Source organism: Hemibagrus wyckioides, linkage group LG07, assembly GCF_019097595.1.
Source record: "Hemibagrus wyckioides isolate EC202008001 linkage group LG07, SWU_Hwy_1.0, whole genome shotgun sequence".
Taxonomy (NCBI): Eukaryota; Metazoa; Chordata; class Actinopteri; order Siluriformes; family Bagridae; genus Hemibagrus; species Hemibagrus wyckioides.
This window is the reverse complement of record NC_080716.1, coordinates 27004901-27027999: the sequence shown is the minus strand read 5'-3', so window position 1 is coordinate 27027999 and position 23099 is coordinate 27004901. Positions and strand designations below refer to the sequence as shown.

Here is a 23099-nt window from a genome sequence, read left to right as displayed (position 1 = left end):
TGGATTGTTTTAGTAAACTCTAGTAAAATCCTTGGTGGACCTGACGACTGGTTTTGAAATCTCTGGTGGAGGAAGTCAGTAAACCCTTACAGCATGTAGACGATGACTCCGAGGCTCCACATGTCCGTGTTGAAAGACACAAAGTCATAGTTGATAACCTCCGGGGCGAGAAACTCTGGTGTACCAAAATTCACTCGCAACTTCTCTCGGGGTATGTATCTATTGATAAAGGGAAGCAGAAGGACTAATTATTAGCCTGGAAATGCTAAATCATTCAGCACTTAATACAGTATAAAGTAAAGTAACATGAAATTGAACATACTTTCTTGCCAGTCCAAAGTCGATGATCTTGACTTTGTTTGTCACTCTGCTAACACACAGGATATTCTCAGGCTAGAGAGAAAGACACAGATGTTGTCACAACACAGCTTTATAAATGACATTGCATTTTTATTCATATTACAGGAAAATGTAGCTATTTAATGCATCAATATGTGGATTACTGTATGCCCTTTAATATTAGCTAGCTAGCTAGATAGATAGTTCCAGAAAGAAGTGAATCAGTTGTTGCTTTTTTATGAATGTTGTTCTACAGTTATATAAAATTAGCTTCTTATTAGGACAGTTTTACATACTCTATAGAAAGCATATACAGATATATTTTGTGCCATAATATAGCCACTTACTAAAAAGTAGCTTCAGTATAGTTAGTTACTTTTACTTAGCAACCTAGACCCTTTCAGTCTAGCTTGCTAAATGCTACTTGACAAGCTTGCTATTTTTAATCATGAGTAGCTCATAGCTTTGGGGATTATTATTATTATTATTATTATTATTATTAGTAGTAGTAGTAGTAGTAGTAGTAGTAGTAGTAGTAGTAGTATTAAGTGATTTCTCAGTGAAAGGGGTTGTTACCTTCAGGTCCAGATGGATGATGTACATTTTGTGCATATAGCGCAGACCCTCACAGATCTGTCGGACGAACATGACCGTGTCCAGCTCTGTCAGGGTGTAGTTCTCGTCGATAATCCGGTCGAAGAGCTCACCACCATTTACACTGTCACCCAGCAACACAGAGGATCGTGTTAACAAACCTTTTCTAAAATAAAAACAAAAAATAAATAACTTGTGCTAAACCTTATCCTACTTACATCTATCTGCATTTTAATTTATATAAATAATTTCTTTTTCTTTTTTTTATCATTTTTAATAATTAAAGTCAGAATTATTAAAATGTCTATTATGTTCATTATTTATTTTTTAAAAAAATAAATGTACTTTTAAGGTTATTTTTTGCAAGAACAGATTTAAAATTGATCATTTTGTGTATGGATGAGCTTTAAAAATGTGTTCCATTTTATTATTATTATTATTATTATTATTATTATTATTATTATTACTATTATTATTATTCAATATTTGTTAAACATTTAGCTAATTAATCTAATTCAATTAAAGCAGTAATAAAATACACATATAAACAACACAACAAGTGCACAGATTTTCACTAGGACTTTTTCACCAGGACTAGTATTAAAGGTGCAGTTTGTCATTTCTGTCACCCTCTACTGTCTGTGAGGTGAACTGCAGTTGCAAAAGAAAATTGCTAGGTCTTTCTTTTTTCTGCCTAACAGACTGACCTACTCTTTTCAGATGCATTCAGTTGTCATTAAAAGGGTTTGAAGTGAGCAAATTTGTTCTGATTGGGTGAGCAGAAGCAAATTTCTGGGTCAGAAAAATGTAAAACAAAATCCTGAATCAATGAATCTACTCAGATCTGATACAAGACAATAATACAAATCTTTAAGATTTGAATGTTTTTTTAAAACTATATAAGCACTATTGCACTAGAAACTTTTCACTACAGCAGAGTTTACTTTTAAAGGTTAAAGTCACGCTATTAATGTCTAAATATTAATGCCATAGCAGAAAGGTCTTTCATAGAAACAAGACACGGCTACATTGTTTTGTTTTTGTTTTTTTAACCTGTGCTTGCTTTTAAATATAGCCTTACTGTAGAAAAGAAATAAATCTCTGAGTGCTGCCTACTATTCGAGGACGAGGATGATGTCGTTCCTGGATTCATAGGCAGCATAGAGCTGGATCAGATTGGCATGGTCCAACTGGTTCATGACCTGAATCTCATTCTTCACCACATCCTAGCAAAATAAGCAGAAACACATAGCATTGCTGTCAAAACCAAAACTGTAGATTACAGCATATGTGTACTTCTGGTCCCAGTCTTAAAATATCAAATAAATCAGGATCAGTTAAAGCTCATTAAAATAACCCTCAATTCATGAATCACAGGTTATTTCTGAATGCTTGTGAGTTGTGTTTGGAGGTGTTTGGATACCTTTTCCTTTGGACTCCGTGCTTTTATGATCTTGGCGGCCAGGGTGAGTCCGGAGGAATTTTCAATGCATTTGTGCACCTGACCAAAACGGCCTCTGCATGACCGAAAAATAAATGAAGAAGAAAATTGACCACAAATTAAGAAGAAATTGCACTTCCTTTATGAAAGAAACAAATCAGTATTCAAGGCTTCTCTAGCATTTAAAGGACACAACAGTGCAGCATTAATGGAAAAAACTGTAAACTGAATCGCTGTGCGATTTCAGCCAGTGAACACTCATTATCACGCACTTATGGTGTTTTTCCAAGCTACTCTGTTGAAAGCAAAGTCTCTTTGAAGTACTAGATTAACGCTTACTGATAAGCTGGTGAAAGGGTCCAGTTTCACATACCCAGAAAGCCCTGGGTAAAAATATCTGCCCCTGACTCTGGAGCTATGAATCTAGGAGAAGAGAGCAGAGCTCAGCAGTGGAGGGTTACGCAAAACCCTCCCTGTGAGGATTAAATGGACTCTGCTGCCTACTTTCTGCACTCTTCACACCATTTCTAACATTCTGTTCTCTACTTTTAGCTCTTGTAGCTTCCCAGTGCCAAAGGAGGAGGAAAGAGATTGAAAATGGGAAAAAGCTTACCCTCCAATGATCTCCTGGTGGTTGATGGTGTAGAAATTGCTGATCTGGTTGGGTTTGGCTGAAACCACACGGTGGTTGAAGGGAGCTGGAGGTGGAGGGGTGCAATCTGCAGCAAAGACGAGGGGAAAAAAAGATTAATAAATAATTGGTTCATCAGTCTGTACAGAACATCTGAAAATCTGTTGCTTCACTGTTGTCTCTGAAGTGTATAAAAATTGTGAAAATTTAGAATATCTCTTTTATTGAAAAGATTTTTAAATATATTTTCAGAACAGAATTTTAAAAAGTCATCATGTATCGTATACATACAATAGTAACCATAGTAATGGTTTTTTTTTTCCCCAATGTGATTTTAATTATTTGTGTTTCTTAAATATAACACGACTCTCTGTAAGCCTCACCGATGAAGAACTGCTCGCACTCGCCATCGTCAAATTGTTCCTCTTCCGTTTTGTTAATTTTGCTAAAGTCTAAATGGATTTCGACTCCGTCCGCTTTGAAAACTCCACACAGATCTTGAGGAACATGCATTTGCTTTTCATTTTCTTTCATTTCCTCGCTGTCTTTTTCACAGGTCTGGAGTTCAAGGCCCTTCTCTGGCTCACTGATCTTGGCGACTTCGTGCAGCGGTTCAGGTTCACAGCTGAAAGATTCACAAAATTGAAGTGCATTGTTGAGATGTATAACGTACTTTAACTTGTAACCTAATTAAAATTTCTGGTTAAATTTGAAGAAACTGAAATGAAAATGTAGAAATAATTTGATCTAGGTGAAGTGAGATATGCTTGTGACTATTTTTAGCTGTAACTAGAAAACACCAATCTGGATAACTCATGTCAGACTTGTATATTAGTCTTGCAGTACACATTTGCTAGGATCACTCTCTATCACCTTTCAGGTAAATCTCATCAGCATAAATCTTATAGTAACAACTTCACAAAACATAAGCCTTTAATGACACGTTAAAATCTGAGGGTTTTTTTTGTATTTTTTCTTATTTAATCACCAAATAACTGTTCACATGTGTCACTATCACTTTTGTTCCTAATCACTTGGTGAATGTGGGTACCTCTGTGGTGTCACAGCATTCTCCTCCTCTATAACTTTGACCATGGAACATTCTTCCTCTTTGCTCTCTTGCTTAATCACCTCTTTGACCTCCTCCTCTTCTTTAGATTTAACTGTCTCGTCCTCTTTATCCTGAATATCTTCAGTTTTTGGCTCCTCAGCTTTCTCCTCCTCTTCTTTTAACTCTGGAGAGGTGATGCTCTCCTGACTTTCTGATAAAAGCTCCTCTTGTTCAATTGCAGGATCTTTGGCTTTATCCTGGATGAAATCCAGAAGATTTTGGCTAAGAGGCTCCTCAGCCTCCGACCCTGTGGATGACATGGAGCGTTCAGCATTCTCTCTGTTCAGCTTCTGAACTTCCTCCAGCAGCAGGGCTTGTTTCTTCACAGAGGAGGAGTCTGGGTGAAGCAGAAAAGATGCCATCATTTAATTGAGTAATTATTTTCACTGATGGCTTTTTGTCACTTCACTTCACGTCACTTCAGAAGATGCAATGCATTTAAATATATATATTTATATATTGGAATATTCCACAAGAACAGGAACCTGAACAGGAAGTTCATCATCATCCGAATTTCCCAAAGAATATGTGAAGAAGAAAAGTACACCTCCTCAATCCTTTTTCTTTTTTAAACAATATTGACTGATGATGTCAGTTTGAAAGTATAACCTTGTAACCCAAATTATAGCTTAAAAGTATATTAACTTAAAAAATAAGCTCTAATAAGTTTGTCAATTATTAAAGTGACATTAAAATGGATACTAGTTAACCACATTGTATATCTAGATCTATGCTTAGTTTCCTGCTTCTTACTTCTTACTTTTTAAAGAAATCTCATAAGGAACAAAAATTGTGAAATATTGTTGTGTTTCGGTGGGGAAGGATTTTTTTTTTTTTTTAGGGACAATGGCTAAATGAGGCCTCAGTCACAGTAGTCATGCACTTAGATTTACTACCTGTAGTGTCTGGGGGCTTCTTTTTCTTCAGCGCCTTCAGCCCCTTAAAGCTCAGGTGACTTTTTTCCTTCCCTTCTTTAAACTTGTGATCCTTCAGCTTCAATGTTGGAGGGGAAACATGGAAGAAAAGAAAACAAGAAAACCATTCAACAAGAAATAACTGAAATAAAAGCATCAAAGCTTTAAAGTGTATCACACTCATTTGTCATTCTATGCTTATTCGTCCAACATAGAATCTACTATCACCACTCAATAGAATAATAATAATAATAATAATAATAATAATAATAATAATAATAATAATAATAATAATAATAATAATAATACACACTTCTGAAGGCAATGATATGGATGAGTCAAGAAATTTGAAGGATTTCTTTGAGGAAAGGAAATTCTTTGGTCCATGAAGCTTTAGTTTATCAGGAGCCTTCAGGCTGCTGGGCTCAAATGCCAGGTTTAACACTTTTGTCCTTTTACTGGGTTTAATAGAGGTAGTTTTCTGGTACAGACACAACATGGATGGAATGGAACAGCACAGGGAATGATGAAGGTTAGCATGAGATAATGTTAATGGGTTTAAATAGGACAGAGACACAGATGAATAAATAAAGATGCTGTTAAACATTTAAAATGGAAAATGGCATGGTGGATGAGATGAAATGATGAATTTCATTGGGTTGATGTTAGAAAGAGGGAATGAAATAATATAAAACATAGAGGATGAGTCATTTCGGATAGGATAGGAAAGGCTAAATGCATTGTTAATGTTAGACAGGTTATACTTGGTATCATGGTCTGTGGAACAAGTCTGATATCTTATTCTGGCCTGTGTATAAAATCTAGTCCAATTCTATCCACAAAGGTCATTATCCATAAAACAGTTCATTTTCAAAAAACACTGTAAGTAGAACCCTTTCAGAAAGGTCCATCCATTCAAAAAAAAAACGTACAAATCTATACTGTATATGTCCAAGAATGCAAAAGGCCCCAGAAGAGAGCCTTGTGGGACACCATGTTTAACAGATAGTGGGATCGTCTCCAAATATTTTTCAATGTCATTAAGTAAGCTGGTATGATTGACCTTTTTCTTAACAAGTGTACTCTTAAATGTTTTAGGTTCCAGAGGTTTGGGTTTAAATGGTTCCAGGTTCCTAGATCAGCAGGGGTTCCCAAACTAGAGCTCATAACCACACATGGGATCATTTGATTTCCCAGTGGGGTCATGAGAGAAAATCACAAACTCCTCTTAAGCTTCATTTATTTGTATCACTGATGTATTTAGTTAGATATACGTTTGAAATGATACTGGGAGTCGTGCACTTAAATTACGAGTTAATGTGCTATTTTAGGCTTTTTCCCTATTTTAAACTAAATTTCTTCATTCATCTACCAATGCTAGTTCCTCGACTACATCGGGTAACTTCTTTCTTTAGTGCAAAAAAAAGAAGTCAAGAAAACAAAGAGAAAAATACGCCAAAATATATTTAAATGTTTATTGACTTAAGGTTTTATAAATTCCCATTAATAATGTAGAATGGTCATGGCTTGGGTCTCAGAAAATGCAAAATATACACCAAAGGTTTTTGATCCTAGATCAGTCCTCTTACTCATTAGTTTGAGGTCTGTTTCTGCACTTTTTGGATAGTGGACCAAATTCAACCACCTGCACTTGCACTTGTAGACATTTCAGTTTGTGGCTTAAATTGGCCCAGCAGTAGGATCTGATCTCATCAGGGGTGAGCCATGTCTGACTTCTGGCAGCCAAATTCAGATGCCTCCATGGCTTTCATTCCATGAACCATCACTCATTTGCTATCTGGGAGAGCAAGATTCTGACGCAAGCATTGAAGTCAACATGCATTCCTAATTACATGACTCATTCCCACCATTCTCCTCTTAGCAGGGTGTTGGGAATCAATTTAGATGCTTATTATCTAGCAATGCTATGAATCCTACAAGCTGCCATTAAAAATCTCTTTGAAATATAAATGCCTGAGTTTAGAATTAAAGCAGCATAACCATAGTGATAGTGGGAAGATATTTCAGATACCATCTCGATTCCTACATGGTATGCAAGCCATCTACAGTGAGTGTGAGTGAACAGGCACCTATATGTGGTTAGAACAAGAATGTTGCTGTTCAAAGTGTCCGGCAACTTAATCATGGCTATAGAGTAATGATATATGTATATATTTCATTACATTTGGAGAAGTTACCCAGAAATATTCATTATTGTGGAATCTTTATTATGACACTGATACTGATGGTTGATCAGGTTGGAAACTCTGACTGAAAACGTAGGGTATAAATGTTGCTCAAGAAATGTTAAGGATGTACTACAGGGTCAGGGACATGGTTGGCTCAATACACTCTAGTGCCCCAGGTAATAAAAACACTATGTTTTAGGCCAGAGCTCTGCTAGAATGGGAACTGGGTCTAGAGTAAAAATGTGAGTGGTTCAGAGTTTCTGAAAAAACACTGTGTCAAGTTAAAACGGAGTTTGCTTCAGATCTGACTCACCTTCCCAGGTATAGGTTCACCTGAGGCCTGTCTCTTAGTACCATGTTTGCTATCCGGGGTCTTGACCCCTGAGGATAACATCACTTTACTTTTGCGTGCTGCTGGCCCCTTGAACATGAGTTCTGTGATTTTGGAAGTCTTGACGGTTTCCCCGATAAAGCTAACCACCTGTTGGATGCTCATCACAAGCCTCTCCATGCCTTCCAGTTTCTTGGTCTGCTGTTCGGAACGCTCATTTACAGCTGTCATGATGTTGTTCATTTCTTGGCACATTTCTTTCATCTCACCCCCAATGCCTCGGGCCAGTCCCTTTGTGCGGCTTGTTGGAGGTGTCTCTTCCTTGTCTTCTTTCAAAGTTTCCATATCTCGTTCTATCCCGACAAGTTCCTCGGACATGCTGTCCAGGCGGCTGAGGACTTTCTCCTGGATGCTAATGAGTGTGTCCATTTTGCTGCTTAGGCTCTCGATCCTGACCTGGATTAAATCAAATCCGGGACTCGTTTCCACAGAAGTCATGGTGGTAGAAAAAACAATTGGTGACCAGTGGAAAGCTGGTGCAAAAAAAAAAAAATCAATTCTGCCAATGTCCAGAAATTTGATTTAAATACTTCAAAGAAAAATAATCAATACCTCAGAAGTTGAAGAAAGAACCTTCTCCTGCTTTAAATAAACTGTTAAAAACTACAAAGCCACAGGTCCTACAAAGGCAAGTGTGCCCTTCGTTCTGTACACCTCTATTTGGCACTTCTGCAACTCTCTCAACTAGAGATACTTTTAAGAATAGAATGAACCTGCCTCCCTAAATGTAACTGCATAGAAGGTGGGGGTCCTGTGTCAACAGGGGCCTCAGGGGCGGGTGGTGGATCAGGAAGAGTTGCATGACATCTGAGATGTTTTAAATGCTGAACTCGAGCAGATGCATGAGTCGGACACCGGCTGCCAGGTGTCAAAAGGTTTCTGTGCATACACACCAGATATACGCACATGCAAGTAAATGGAAAGATTTTTTCCACTTCAGTGTTCAATCTCAGCTTACAGGTTGGAAAAAAAGGTTAATTTAAGACATCAGAGGCTAGGAGGTTTATGTCTAGAGGATTGTAAAATGTGGCAAAAAGAAATAAATGATAAAAGATCTAAAGGGGATAGTGTTTCTTGAAACTTATGTTTGCATCTTATTATATCATTATTATTATCCACATTATAATAACTATTATATTATTTAATATATGTTGCAGAGATTATGATTGTATCATGCTTCAGTCAACTTGAATGCATGATGAATTCATAGCAATACTAATGTACTGTTCATGTTCATACAATCATATGAATTCTGGCTAACTCCACCCCCTGACCTTAACCCTAAACCTAAACTTGGCTCACAAATTGAGTCATGCTAGTTGTTTTGGCTTTACAACATTGTCGCCAAGGTGCTTACATGACTGTTTCCACAGATTCAAAATTCATAGGAGGATTTTATTTATTTGCACCCTGGCTGTCCATATTGTATTATCACCCAACAGCAGAAACGCCCTGACTCACTCATCGACAGGATGCAGATGGCACACTACATCTCTGCATGTCACCGTGGCTCAGGCCCCTCGACTGTAATGTGAGCAAAATGACAGCCGTGATTTATTTGGTGTTGCTTTCCTGGCAAACACAACCACTCAAATCCTCTGAAGAAGCTTACACATTCACAGTTAAGACAGTTACATATCAATTTTAACTTAGAGGATGAAATATGAATCTGTGCCCTGTACCCTACCTATAAACCTGGCATAATCTATCGTGGCAGTGCTTTCAGACATGGGCACATGCAAATCAGTACATTGGTGAATCGTTTATGACATGATATTCTTCTAAGCCAAAGTGTATGAATCTGCCAATGTTTATTTTAACTTTGCCAAAACAAAAAAAAAAGATAACATTGCCAAAAATGAATATGAGCAAGTGCCAGGGTACACTCTCAGCTTCCACACATTCTTAGCCACTTACATTTTTTTTGGACCCCTTTAAAGCATACCATGAAACATACTTGACAAGCAATGGCACGGTCAGCAAGCTGAGCCAGGTCCACCAAAAATAGCTTGGCTCTTGGCTCATTCCAGGACCCGTGCCCAGCTCTGTACTTATAACCCCAAGAGCAGAGCACAGTGCTCATTTTCCATCACCTTCCAATAAAAACATACTTGTCAAACCTTTTCTTTTGGAATCATCTTGCTTCAATAAGAAGGAAAGTCCAGAAAACATGGGCAAATATTTGAACCTTTAGCTATAGGAAAAATTTGACTGAAACATTTTTTGTCAATGCTTTAAATCACAGGTGCTATTTCGTTGCTACAAGCAATGCTATATTTTCAGTACCAGAACATTTAATTCTGTTCTAGGTGTAGACAAGTGACGCCAAGGGTGCCATGATGAATGAGATCAAAAAGAGGCCTCGCTGACGAGGACTGTTGCACCTGTCCTTGGGCGCCAACAGATGACTGAATGGAAGCGGTGAGTGTTGAGGTCGTTCCGTGCTGCATAGGTCAGTTTATGAACGCTATACAGTAGAAACACTGATACTGTTAACACTGAAACTGTGATACTGTTGATGAACAAGAGGAAGAAGAAAAACAAGTCATGCTGAGGTGCTTTATGAAGTACTTATAAACAGATGAGCCAACAGATGGACTTCAGTTTATATAAACAGCATAAGAAATGACTCCAAATAAAACACATTTGGAATAGGAATTTTACCCTTAAAAAGGGAGGTTTATTGTGTGTTCCTAGGTTTCTACTCTAAATTAGCAGGCTTTGTTGGAGGTAATATTCTGATTGTGACAAGTAAATGGCTGCAATTTATCATTTCATACTTAACATCAGCACATAATACAAAAGGTAGTGCTACAGCTTCAGAGAATTTTGGGAAACACTGAGATGAACCAAAGATGCTTTTGTTGCATCACCAACGTCATCCAAAAACTCCATTTCCCAGCAACCACCATGGCCTTTAAATATGACGTCTCCCTTTACACAAAATAATAATAAGTAATACAAAGGAAATATGAATGACTTAAATACAGACACCTGAGTCTGTGACACCCTTCAAAAAGTGTGTGAACATTATATCGTTTTTAAAAAGAGCTCAAAATGTAGTAATTTTTATTTTTTTTGTTCTGAGGTTTTTGCAAAGGACACTCCATTGAGTCTGGTTCAAAAGAAAAATCATAAAAACATGTTGGCTAAGGGTCATGTAGGGCTGTAAACATAACCGTAAATTCATTTAGTACAGCAGCAATACATTGTAAACAAATCTTTGCCACGTAAACCTAGAAACCACAAATCACCCACAGACACAGAACACCCACCTTGAAATCAATGATTAGACAATTCTAGATTTAACTTGTTTCAAATATTTTTGTATTACATCACTCCATATCAACAATAAACACACTGCTTGTTTGTTTACATCCTGCTTGACTTCAATTTACTTTCACAGCATTCTAACCTCAATTAGAATTCTCACTCAGATGTTCTCAACACGAGTGTGATTTCTATGTCCTCGCCTGCCAAAAGAACCACAGTGAAGGGTTTGGTTTTAAATGGACCATGTATATGAAAGCTCCCTATGAGGATTGAGTAAGCTGATGTGGATTGAATATTCAGGTTGGTATGTTTGGGAGACCACAGACTTCACACTTGCGATTAGTGTGACGCGACGGAAAACACATAAGCTCACGATGCCAGGAAATGAAACATGACCGGGTTGCTCAGGAAGGGGTGCATGCCATTTTGGGATAATAAAATGAAGAAGGTGCTGTAGTGTACTGTCTGGGGTGATATCTACACAAACAGTTCTGTCATGTTTGTACAGTGAAACTGGAACATCATGAGCATGAGAATAGTGAGGAAGCACTCCAAGCTGGCTTTGTGTTTCGATATGCCATGTCAGAGTGCCAAGAACTGGTACAGTATGGCAGTGTAGAGAGAAACAGAGAGAAAGGTGAAGAGAGGTGAAGAATGCCACTCGATGCAGACGTTTAGACTAGACATTAATTACTCTGACAGAAACCTAACCCATGATACCCTCCCAGCCATCTATAAACATAGAGTGTATGACCCTTCCAAGGAGAACTGAAAAGAAGGTCATGGAGGGAGGGCTGCCCCTGGGTTTTGGACGCTGGACTCTGGAACCCCTTGATTATTGGCTCTGATCTCCAGAGCACAAATTGTTCTTTTGGCACTGCTGCCAAGTTGTAGTGTGTAAATGGATATGCTCTGAAGGCCTATCATTGCCAGAGCAAGTGTACTCCAAGCTAGTGCTTTGACCCAGGGGAACATAAACACAATCCAGTGGAAAATTTCTGTGCAGGTATCCAGCAGGAGTCCAGTGCTGGTCATGTCCACATGGTGATGTCAATATTATCAAGCAGAACAATCAGAGGATCATGTTGTAAATGCATTGGTTGCATTTGAATCTACAAATGGACTGTATTTGCATGTTAAAAACCAAATCCTGTGCAAAATATTTAATCATTATTTTGGCCTAGTCATCACAAAACATCCAGATATCTATATCAAGGTGCCAAGAGCCAGAAAACATCTCAGCTTTCAGCTCCTCACGGTTAGACACATGAGCACACATGCAGAAAGTAGAAGTAAGGAAGAGGCAGTCATGGGACCACATGATGTGATGCTTTGGCATCAGCAAAAGGATCCGTACTCAGCTTGCAGTAAAACAGCAAGTACACTCTGTCCTGGGACATTGGGGGCAAAATCCCAGTGCTGAATTAATACCAGCCGAGTAGAGTTTAAAACCCTGGGAATTTTGCTGAGTAGGATCGAAGAAACAAGACACGCCTGATGACGTCTCCTGTCTAACTCACCCAAGAAAAACACTGCTCATAATCTGGACTGAGATGGTGGAATGTAGAGGAATATGAAGGCTTTAAACTCACTGATGTCTCCATCTTAAAAAGTAGGTGCTCAAAATGTTTTTTTTTTAAAACATATGGAAATCATCAGGAGATTCAGAGATATAGAACTTGGTCTATGGTCATGCCAACATCTCGCATGCCACTTAACTGTTGTTTATTTTTTATTACGACAGTAAAAAAAAATGTACAAGTGATTCAAAATATATTTCAAATATACTGCCTGTTTAAGCCAGTCATATTGTATTTTACTGACTAATGATATTGGTGGTGACATGATATTTGTGTGTTGGTCTGGGAAAACACCCTATAATATACTTTGACACATAAACTTAAATAAATTGCAAACAGATTTTGTGGGGGAAAAATGTGAAATGTTTTTAGTTCACCTTTAAATCTTGCCTTAATCTCCATGCAAAAATCACATTAGGTAAATGCAGTCAGTCTACATAAAAAACTTCAGCATGATTTACACCTACACAGTCAAGCTTTTTTTAAAGTGTTGGATGACTACGTCTCTCATCGGTTTATTTTGAAATCAGACACCAGCTGTCAAAATGTTCATGACGTTTCTGCACTGCAGTTGGAAAGCACTGTTTTTTTTCCCAATTTCATTTGCTAGAATGCGACTTGTGATTGAGATACAAACATGTTTCATCACAGGAATTAATACAAATATTGTTCTCGCATCTTCTGTCTGAAATAGCAGCCATGATTTGTTAGTGATAAAACACTTCTCTCAGCTGTATTTGATAAAGTTGTCTATGTTGAACTGGGGTGATGTAAACACTGTACATCTGCAGAGTTGTAGGCCGTAATAGGACAAGACCTTTAGGGATTTTCTTGATGTAACACTAAAAAATAAAAGACATCTTATCTTGAATCTAGTCCAAATGATCTACTATTTCCAATTGTACAGAGTAGAGGATTAAGAGCTAGTTTGGGAACTAGGCGACATGTTAAGGGATAGTGTTCTTGAATAGGTGAGTAGCTAATCATTCCACCACTGAGGGACAGTCATTTGGAAGGTTCTGGAAAGGGAGCTCATGCTTTGCTTAGTAGTTACTACCAGGCAGTGGTTGTTAACTGATCGCAGGTTACAGGAGGGAACATAAACCTCAAGGATAGTGTTGAGGTAGGGGGCTCCTGTTCCAGACAAGGTCTTGTATTTTAGCATCAAGGCCTTCAATTTGATTGGAAGTGTGCTGCTGCATTCTGCATCATGCTTATTAATCCACGTCTAAATGTGAACAGCAGAGGGAGCTGTAAGTCCATCCAATAGAGTTCTTCTAATTCCCTGCTTATAATGCATAATAACATGTTTTACACCAAGGACATGATGCAGAAAAACATATTTTCATGTTGTACTGGATCACTTCTATACACCATGCATTTATTTTAATGGCAATGATTCTGTATTATCCAAACCCTTGAATTAACACTGTGTGTATTTTTGAAGATGCTTTGCCAAATAAAGAGTTGGTAGTCATCTCAAAACATTTAGACTGCAACCTTTGGCTCTAAGTTATATCCGAATATCAACAGCAGAGGGAGCTGCATGACCATCCTAGAGAAAGGAAAACAGGACTCACGTTATATTTATTTTTATAATATATTTATTTTTATTTTTTATAATTATATTGAAAAGGTCATAATTAAATTTTATTAGTATGGGACAGTGTATATTAAGCAATCTGGTTGGAGTTTGTTTGTAATTAGTAATTATTGATAATTGATTATTAATCACAGCATCAGTGATCGATATATAAATCCAAAGTTGGTGGTAACACTAATAATTCTATTTTATATAATAAAATTGGTTATATCCTGGTCCAAGTGATTGTTTTAGGCCTTATAACCCAATAACAATGACTACAAGATATTTATAGTTCTTTTAAACTTTGTGGATATGTTGTTGTTTCGGAGGCATGAGAAAAGAGGCAGCACTTCATGGTCTTGATTATGAGGAAAATACAGAAACTGCAAGATTCAATATTTACCAGAATGTCAAGACAAACACTGACCACTTTATTAGGAACACCCTTACACAAAATCAGTCAATCATTATAAGAAATATCTAGGCATACCTCAGCCTTTTACCAGTCCCAGTATTTAGACTTCTGTTCATTTACTTATCTGCTCTGATGCATTTGGGGTTAGTAGTCTTGATCTAGGAGCAAGCATTACAGTGCTTGGATTTGTCCCCAAATCCAAACCTTGCCCAGAATTGTCCAAATATTTAACCACTGAGAAACCACTGAATCCTGTGCATCTTCCCAAGTCATTGAAATCCCTGTCATTGTTCTCATCAGTGTCTCAGCGAATACGGAACAGTCCCTGAACACCTGCAAATAACCATCAGTGTAGCTTTTCATCCCCTACTTAAAAAGATCCTCCATATAATTCTTATGAGCTTGTCACAGTCCATCCCATTATAAATAACAGCTATAAAGCCAGAGCAGAAATACATTTGTTAAGTAATTCCTGTGTGAATATTATATGTGTTCAAGTCTATATATATATATAGTATGAGCTGAAAATAACGTCTTGTTATTTTAAAGCATGTGTGTATGTGTGTGTGTGAGAGAGAGAGAGAGAGAGAGAGAGAAGAAGAGACATGAGCTTAAATGTCAAGGGCACATGCTCAACAATGCAAAGGCTTCATCTTTCTTAATCTCATAATGCAATAGGAAAGACGACAAAATCCAGCATGCTCTCAGCCATTATTCAGTCATTATTCAGGTGCAGTAATAAAATCCACTCAAGTCCACAAGCTCTCTCACTTTTCACCTCTGATCTCTGGACTGTGATTGGTCAGAAGGGAAATAATTAACTTTTAAGTTTTAACTTTTAACAGTAACTCTGCTTTATGTTGTTTTACACTTGCGTTTTCATGCTCCTCTTCAAGAGTCCCTTCATACTAAATGTATTTTTAATCCTACAGGGACCTTCAACTTTTCAAAAATGTCTAGTGACATCATGTATATTTTTAGACCAATCAGATCACAAGTTGAGATATAAGAGTGAAAAGTAAATATAAAGGACAGTGTGTGTGTGTTGTTATTAAGCAAACACAAGGATATTCATAACATCTTCAATAAAAAACTATTTCAAAGCCTATATCACAACATTCCAGTGTAAGTCAAAGTCAAATATGTAGCTGAAATCCTCTTGATTTTCTGCCAACTAAGCTACACAGAGACAAACCTCCTTGTCACCAGATATACACCCATCCTTATTTCATCAGTGTGACTCATGATAAGAAATCTTATGAAGAAAGAAGGCTAGTTAGCAGATAGGAATGGTAAAAGCGTTTCTATGGTTATAGTTATCTAAAAACAAAGAACATATCAAGTGTAAAAGCATCCTAAGGTTATCTCAGGAATTCCTGCCCATATCAAATTAGCAGAAATTATCAGCTGTTCCGCCTTTTTGTGAGAATTTGGTCCAGATGCTGAGAAAACATTTCGGTGACTGATGTGTAAATCCTGGCAGCAGCAAAGGTGAGTTCTTTGTACTAAATGTTCTGGCTCCTGATACGCTAAGCCGAGCCAGCAATGTTGTTAGATTCACAAGCCAAAAGGAGACCGTTTCCAGTTACAGCTGCGACTGTTCGATTTTTTACTTTTAAACATTCTTTAAACATTGTTGATATTTTTATCTGAGGTGTACTATAAGATTATAGAGATTATATAATAAAATTACATTTGCATGACAGAAAGCATGTCAGTGTGTGGTCATTTCGATGAATGAATGATAAATAAAGAAAAAAATATTACGTTGCGCCGTGTTCAAGCAGAAGTTCATTTATACAAAAAAGACCATCATCGTTTTTCATATAGATGATCCTCTTTTACAGGTGATCCTCTTATTTGGAGAATACTGGATATAGTTTTAGAGATTATTAATAGTCAGATGTGCATAAAGATACAGAAAGTCAATGCAGGAGGCATCTCCTCGTCCATCATAGGTGCAGACAGGAAGCAGCCCTACATCAGCTGACATGTTAATAATAGACAGTGAAAGCTGAGCACTGCTTAAATGAAGAAAAAAAACATATTCAAAATAAATAAAATAATGATTAGCAGATCAAGGTCTTTCAATAAATCCTTGGTTTAGAGAAACTGCCCCATCTCTACCCCCCACCCCCACCACTCTTCTCCATCTTCTCTCTCTCTTTCTCTCTCTCTCTCTCTCTCTTGCTTTCACCCTCTCCTCTCTCCCCTACCCCCCCTCCTCTTCCACCCTCTCCCTCGTTCTCAAAATGCTAACACTGGAGACTCCTTCCATAAATGTCAAACGAACATCTACTTACAGAAAATGTTACAGTACCTCACACATTTGTCTTTGTTAAATAGCACATTGTAATCTGTTTATTATTAGTGTTAGATTATGTGGCACATCCACCATTCAGGTCCTTGTGTAAGTTGATACTATAGAAACGATGAACCTGGCATGAACCTGGGATCTGCCTTGAAAATAGCAGAACAGGAGAGTATGTGATGTGTGAAGTGACCACAGTGTGGTTTCAGACACATCCCCAATGCATTAACAACAAAACAGACACAATGTGATGTTTTGTATATTAAAAAGTAAACACTAAAGGAGACTGAGATTCCTTATGTCAGTATAGAGACTGTAAAAAAACTGAGAAATGGTCACTAAACCAGAGAACGTAACCATCTTAGCATTCTGCTCTTGTCAACATGCTGTAAAATCTTAAAGCCTATTTAGCAGGTGCTGACAGGCTGACAGGCATCTTCCCCCTCACTACTGCTCAGCCGTCAATCTCTATGAGTGCAATGAACAGAAGTGCAGGAAGCGGGGCTGCATTTAGCAATCTTTACGTCAGTGTCGTACACCTGCATTGCAGAGACATGTGATGGTTTGCGCACAATGGTGATCGAATCACAAGCACCGACGAGCCTCGCATTGTTTCCAGAGTGGCAGAGCAATACAGGATGATTGATTTCTGTTAGCTGGATAATGTAAACCTGATGACTTACAGTACATTTTTAAAAAACCTTTACCAAAAAAGACCTTTTGTTGTTTTTCTTTTATTTTTCTTATTTCTTATTCAGCTCATCTGCCTTAGGAAACTTCTTACCTTTCACCCTAAGACTGTATAACAGCTCAGCTCAGTGCGACCCATAGGTTTTCTATGGGATTCAGGTCTGGAGAAAGTGCAGGCCACTCCATTTGAGGTGCCCCAGCCTCCAGCAGCCGTTCCCTAATGATTCAACCTCGATGAGCTGGAGCATTGTCGTCCATGAAGATGAAATTATGCCTGTGTTGTTCATGCAGGGGCACAATGACTGGATTAATGATGTTATTCAGGTAGTACTGGCTTGTCACTGTACCCTTCACAAGATGTAGGGCAGTTCTGTGTTGAGTAGACACACCTGCCCAGACTGTAACACCACCACAACAGTGGCTGATGCATAGCGCTCTCCTTGATGTCTTCAACATCGTTGGTGGCCATCATTTCTGCTCAAGTTAAATCGACTTTCATCAGAGAATAGCGCTGAGGCCCACTGGTCCCTCGTCCAGCATAAATGCTCCCTGGCCCATGAATGACGCCTGTGCCTGGTGGTGTGGTCAGGTACCCTGGCAGGTCATCTAGCAGACAGACCACGCTGATGTAAACGGTTTTGAATGGTCTGACGTGACACTTGGGTGCCTCTCACCTCCCTTAAATGTGCCTGGAATTGAGTGGCATTCATCATCCGGTTCTGCAGGGCACTGTTCACAATGAAGTGGTCATCAACGTGGGATGTTGCCAAAGGACGTCCACTTCTATGCTTTTCTGTGACTCTTCCAGTCTCTCTGTATCTCTGTCGCAACCTGCTAATGACACTCTGTGATACTCTAAGCTCAGTGGCCACTTCCCTCTGAGAACATCCTGTTTGAAGCCTCGCAATGGCGAGGTACTGTTGATCTATTGTTAGGTGTTGTCTTGGTCTCATGATGTCAGAATGTGAACAGCATGATGAAGAGACTGTTTAAATACCAATTCTAAATGAACCAGAAAATTTATTGGTCGATTCATGGATCAAACACCAGTTGTGAATTTTGCCGTTAAGCACCTTGTTAGAGAACAGCAAGTTATGAATAAAGTACTGAAACACTGAACAGTTGGACATGTGCATTCAAAAGTGTAGAGAAGGTCAAATTAAGTTCACCTGTAAAGGTTATAGTGCATTTTAGGTGCATCCTGAAATTTCACCCGAAAGCCGAATATCCTTAACTTTTTGTGATTAGTGTATGTGTGGGAAAAAATACAGTAAGAGTTTTGTTTTGTTTTATGAACTTTCTATGAATATATTGCTCCTACTAGACTAGACTTTTACTAGGTAAAAACAGAAAAACATACGAAAACTACTTCTGAGTGTTTACTTTTTTCATATCAGCTTCATATTATGCTGACATATTATGATATATTATGCTCAGTGAACATGAACACAAGAAAACAGGAGGAAATTCCATTAAAGAGTTAAACAATTCTGCCTTTTGCTAACCAGGACCTTACATTCAAATATAGATCTGAATAGATTTCCATGCGTCAGTGCAGTCAGCATGATAACACTGTTTGTTTGATTTCCTGACAGGTGGCCTCTCATTCAAACTCCCTGATTTCTTCTGCAAAGATGAATCTCCTGTCAGCGCACACAGCTACTGCTTATTACATCAGCATCAGTGTGTGACGCTAACGTAATGATCTATTAATGGGCTCTAGTGTGCATTTACAAAGCGATACCACATGCATAGTGAGGGTGTGTGTAAGTGCTCACGATGCAGAGGAAATGCAATCACTGTGGTGTGTCTGGAAACATGTGGTTGTGTAATGCAACGCCACTATCTATCAGTATCTGTATCTGGATATGGATTTAACTCCACAGAGGCCACAAAATGGAGTTTTTTCCTGTTTTTGTTGTGTCCATGTTCAGCACTGAGTGTCATTTTATATCAGACTCACAGCCAGAGCATCATTCACTTCTTTATTCAGATTGAAAATGTCCAATAGGTCAATTTCAGAATGCATGTGTACTGGTAAAGTGGGTTTAAACCAGAAGGGTTTCTTATTATTTTAGTTCATACCTGCCTACAGAGTTTCCTAAACATGTAAGTGGTTCAGATCTGTTTCCCAAGCTATAGACAAACTAGTAGCTTTATTTTCAACCACTGTGCCCTGACCAGGCAGTTACTAAGGATGAATGAATGAACTCTGTTAGTGAATGCAATCTTTCTTCAGTCTTTTTCTGCAGTCATCTCTAGTATTATCTATGTGACCCATTCCAGCAACGAATAGACATCCTTATAATGTGTTCATCAGTTTAGTTGTGCCACATGAGTGTAACATAAGGCTTAAGACTATTTGTATACATGTAAAGTCTGTAACCATAGTTACCATGAGATACCATAATGAAGCAGTGACAGGTAAAGCTGTAATAAATATAGTACCAGTACCACACTGGGGAAAAAGCTAAGTGAATTGAATGAATTCAAATGCGTTCATCAGTCCCATGTGAATGAATTAAGTAAAATTAACATGTACATGCAGCATGATTTGAGCGTGAATTTTCAAATCTCTGAATAAAATCAGACCCCGAGCTCCTGAGTAGTGAAGTTGTGTAACGCTCACATTACCACTGCTCTATTTAATCACCTCAATGTAACACTGTAGTTACTGAAGTTCACACCAGTGCCAACATCCTGGTGAACTTCTCATACTGTTACTGGTTTATGTTAATACTAGATGAATCTATCACACTCACTCTACATCATTCAATCTAGCCATTTAATTGAAGTTTATTATAAGCAACAAAATCAGTTTTTATTGAGAAATTAGTCGTTCTTTCTTAAATCCGACTATGTATTTTTTCTCAGTTCATGACACGCTGTAGTATAAATATGATTATATGGTATTATGTAAAGCATAACTCAAATTTCACACCTTTTCCTAATAAATTACAGACCTTTTAAAACTAAAAAGGCCTGCTGTCAAAAATCAGTGCTAGTGCAGAAAATGTAGCACAGAAGTGTCTAAAGATGCGCATACAAAGTCTTTGTGGCCTGGGCTTGTTCGACATAATAAGACTATTCAGGCTTCTTTTTGCTTTAAATGAATTAAATTAATTAATAATAAATAAATAATAATAATAATAAATAAATTAATTAATTAATTTAATCATTCATTCACCATCTGTGACTAAACATGTTATACTGGGAGCACAGGGCACTAATTCCTCATGAACTTCCTGAGGGATTTCCTGGAATCAGCACTTTATGATTTTGCCCTTTTTTAAAAAATTATTTTGTAGTCACCATTTATCACTGCAGTAAAACTGTCCATTCCATATCAAAGCAAACCAAAAGTACATTTTCATCAGGTTGCTGAGACGCTCAGATTCTCAGACCTATATAACCTGACATATTGTACAACAGTGAAATCATACAGAATATCTAAAGCATTGATTTATTCATTCATCTTCAGTAACCACTTCACCACACTGTCAGAAAAAAGGGTACCACAGAAGTACAATTTTGTTCCTAGGGGAACAAAAACATATAATGGTTTAATGGTACACAATAGGTCCTTTGGGTACAATTATGTTCCCAAAACCAATTATAAAGGTACAACTAGTGGTACATAATTGTACCCTTCAGGGTACCACCCCAGCGACGGCCACTTGTACCTTAAAATGTACAGTTTTGTACCTTTCTTTCTGAGAGTGCAGAGGAGAGGGCATGGATGACCCCATGGCCTCTCAAGATCCTCTGAACACTCCATCGCATGCATTACAAATGCAATATGGCATATTGTTGACATCCTGATTATAAAAAAGAAAATTATCCAATGTTTACAAATCATCCATTCAGAATAACACACACATTTCCTTAACGTATGCAGTAAACTATAGTTTGAGAGTAAAAACCTCATCACTGCTGAGAGAGTTTCCATACTGTACTGTTTGTTAGAAAGCCGTGAGAACCTTTAAATCAGCCTCATTCATGGTACATACTATTGTACTTTAGCGGTTCCTTACAGAACAGAAAATACTCCTAAATCTCCTCGATGCTGAACCCTAATAGTAAATAAAGCATCTTTATCCGACACGTTATTGTTACAGTTATTCCAGCAGGATCCCGGAAGAACCCGAAATCCCAAACCACTGCATTAACCTTCAAGTGTCTGTATTTGATCTTTGAGGATTTTACAAACTAAGCTCTACCTGTGCATGTGATGATGACGAGGATCTCCTCAAGGATCTGTGCTTCCTGCGGTAGGAAAGTAAATCCCAGAGCTTCTGCCACAAGTAAGAAGCCATGACACACATCCTGCTCAGGAGCCACATGTCTCTTCCTTTCAGGAAGTTCTCCATGCTCGTACTCCACATCTCCTGTGATATTGTGTTGTAGAGTCTCAGAAAGGAGGAGTGCAGTGAAAGACTGGACACTGTAACGTGAGTCCACCTCCTCTGAATACAATACGAACCTCAGTTCAAACACCTGCCTCTCCTCTCGTCCTGTCCAACAGATCTGCTCTCTTACACTCCCCCCACAAAACACTGCTGCTGTCTGGTGATTGGAGCGTGACAGGTGCTGGAGTACCAAAAAGCACACCTCTCTCTCTCTCTCTCTCTCTCGCTCTCCCTCATTCTGTCACTCTCTCTCTCTCTCTTGCTCTCGCTCTCTCTCTCTCTCTCTCTCTCTTCACCATGTCTATGGATCTGGCACATACAGTATACTCAGTCCATATTAAATGCTATAGTTAATGTATTTGTTTAATCTGTGAAGTACATGTTTATGTGATAATACCAGTTTTGTTCACACGCCTGATTTTAATCCTCATGTGTCAGTGAATCTATTATCAACAATCAGATTAAATGATTTCCATTATGGTTTTGCATTAATGTATTTTTAAAAAAAATAAAAATAAAAATAAGCCCATATGACTTATGATAAAGTCTGAGTTTCCATGGAAACATAAGTTAGTATAGTCCCACAGAGAGATTTCATTAAAAAAAAGTTTTATATTCCATATTTTCTATATTTCTCAAATTAATGCTTTTAATAGAAAATTTGACATTAAAATGAATTGATATTAAATTTGAATAAATTACGTGTAGCTGATCCTGCTGTTTGTCATTAGGGTACGGACGAATAAACATCAGACTGTTCAGGATCTAAAAGTCCACATCGGTGCTGAAACAACCGTTAATAACCTTCTTGGATCACTGAGTATAAACTGCATCTGTTGACCTGTTTGGGAAAGAAGCCTGGTTTAATTTGGTGACTTCGGTGAAGCGAAAACACGGACACACAAACAAAGTCATAAATCAGGTGGAAATAAGGGAACTGTAGCAGGACTGATGGAGTAAATCTTCCTCTCATCTCTGACACATAAAGGAGTCTGGAGTCTGATCCAAGAATTTCACAGGAAAGGAGCCTCGATTTACTCTACCAGGAAGTGGACATATTGTCTAATATAAGCACATCAGCAGGACACACCTGTGGAGGTTGTGATGGATGATGGAAGTAAAATAGTTTCTCCTGGTGCTTTTGGAGAGCTGCTTTTCTAAAAGGAAGTCCTAGCTGGAATATGTAGGGTGATGAAGGTGTCCTAACGCCACCCTGTGGACCGAGC

At 38.0% G+C, this 23099-nt stretch overlaps 1 protein-coding gene across 4 annotated transcripts in view; it reads right to left on the bottom strand.

Moving 5' to 3' along the window:
- mylk4a (myosin light chain kinase family, member 4a) overlaps positions 1 to 23099 on the bottom strand; it is a 34518-nt gene that overhangs the window by 1607 nt on the left and 9812 nt on the right. The window contains exons 1-12 of one of the 4 annotated variants that reach the window (XM_058395362.1): positions 8163 to 8379; positions 7533 to 8083; positions 5344 to 5511; positions 5013 to 5109; positions 4057 to 4453; positions 3389 to 3630; positions 2988 to 3093; positions 2357 to 2450; positions 2050 to 2159; positions 916 to 1057; positions 323 to 393; positions 91 to 219 (exon numbers count right to left, since the gene is read on the bottom strand). In XM_058395362.1, coding sequence (XP_058251345.1) covers positions 91 to 219; positions 323 to 393; positions 916 to 1057; positions 2050 to 2159; positions 2357 to 2450; positions 2988 to 3093; positions 3389 to 3630; positions 4057 to 4453; positions 5013 to 5109; positions 5344 to 5511; positions 7533 to 8048 — 2072 coding nt within the window. In that variant the 5' untranslated portion in view covers positions 8049 to 8083; positions 8163 to 8379. Of the gene's footprint in view, positions 1 to 90; positions 220 to 322; positions 394 to 915; positions 1058 to 2049; positions 2160 to 2356; positions 2451 to 2987; positions 3094 to 3388; positions 3631 to 4056; positions 4454 to 5012; positions 5110 to 5343; positions 5512 to 7532; positions 8380 to 21684; positions 22006 to 23099 lie in introns of those variants that run through there. The other 3 variants (XM_058395364.1, XM_058395363.1, XM_058395365.1) reach the window with 3 other exon arrangements.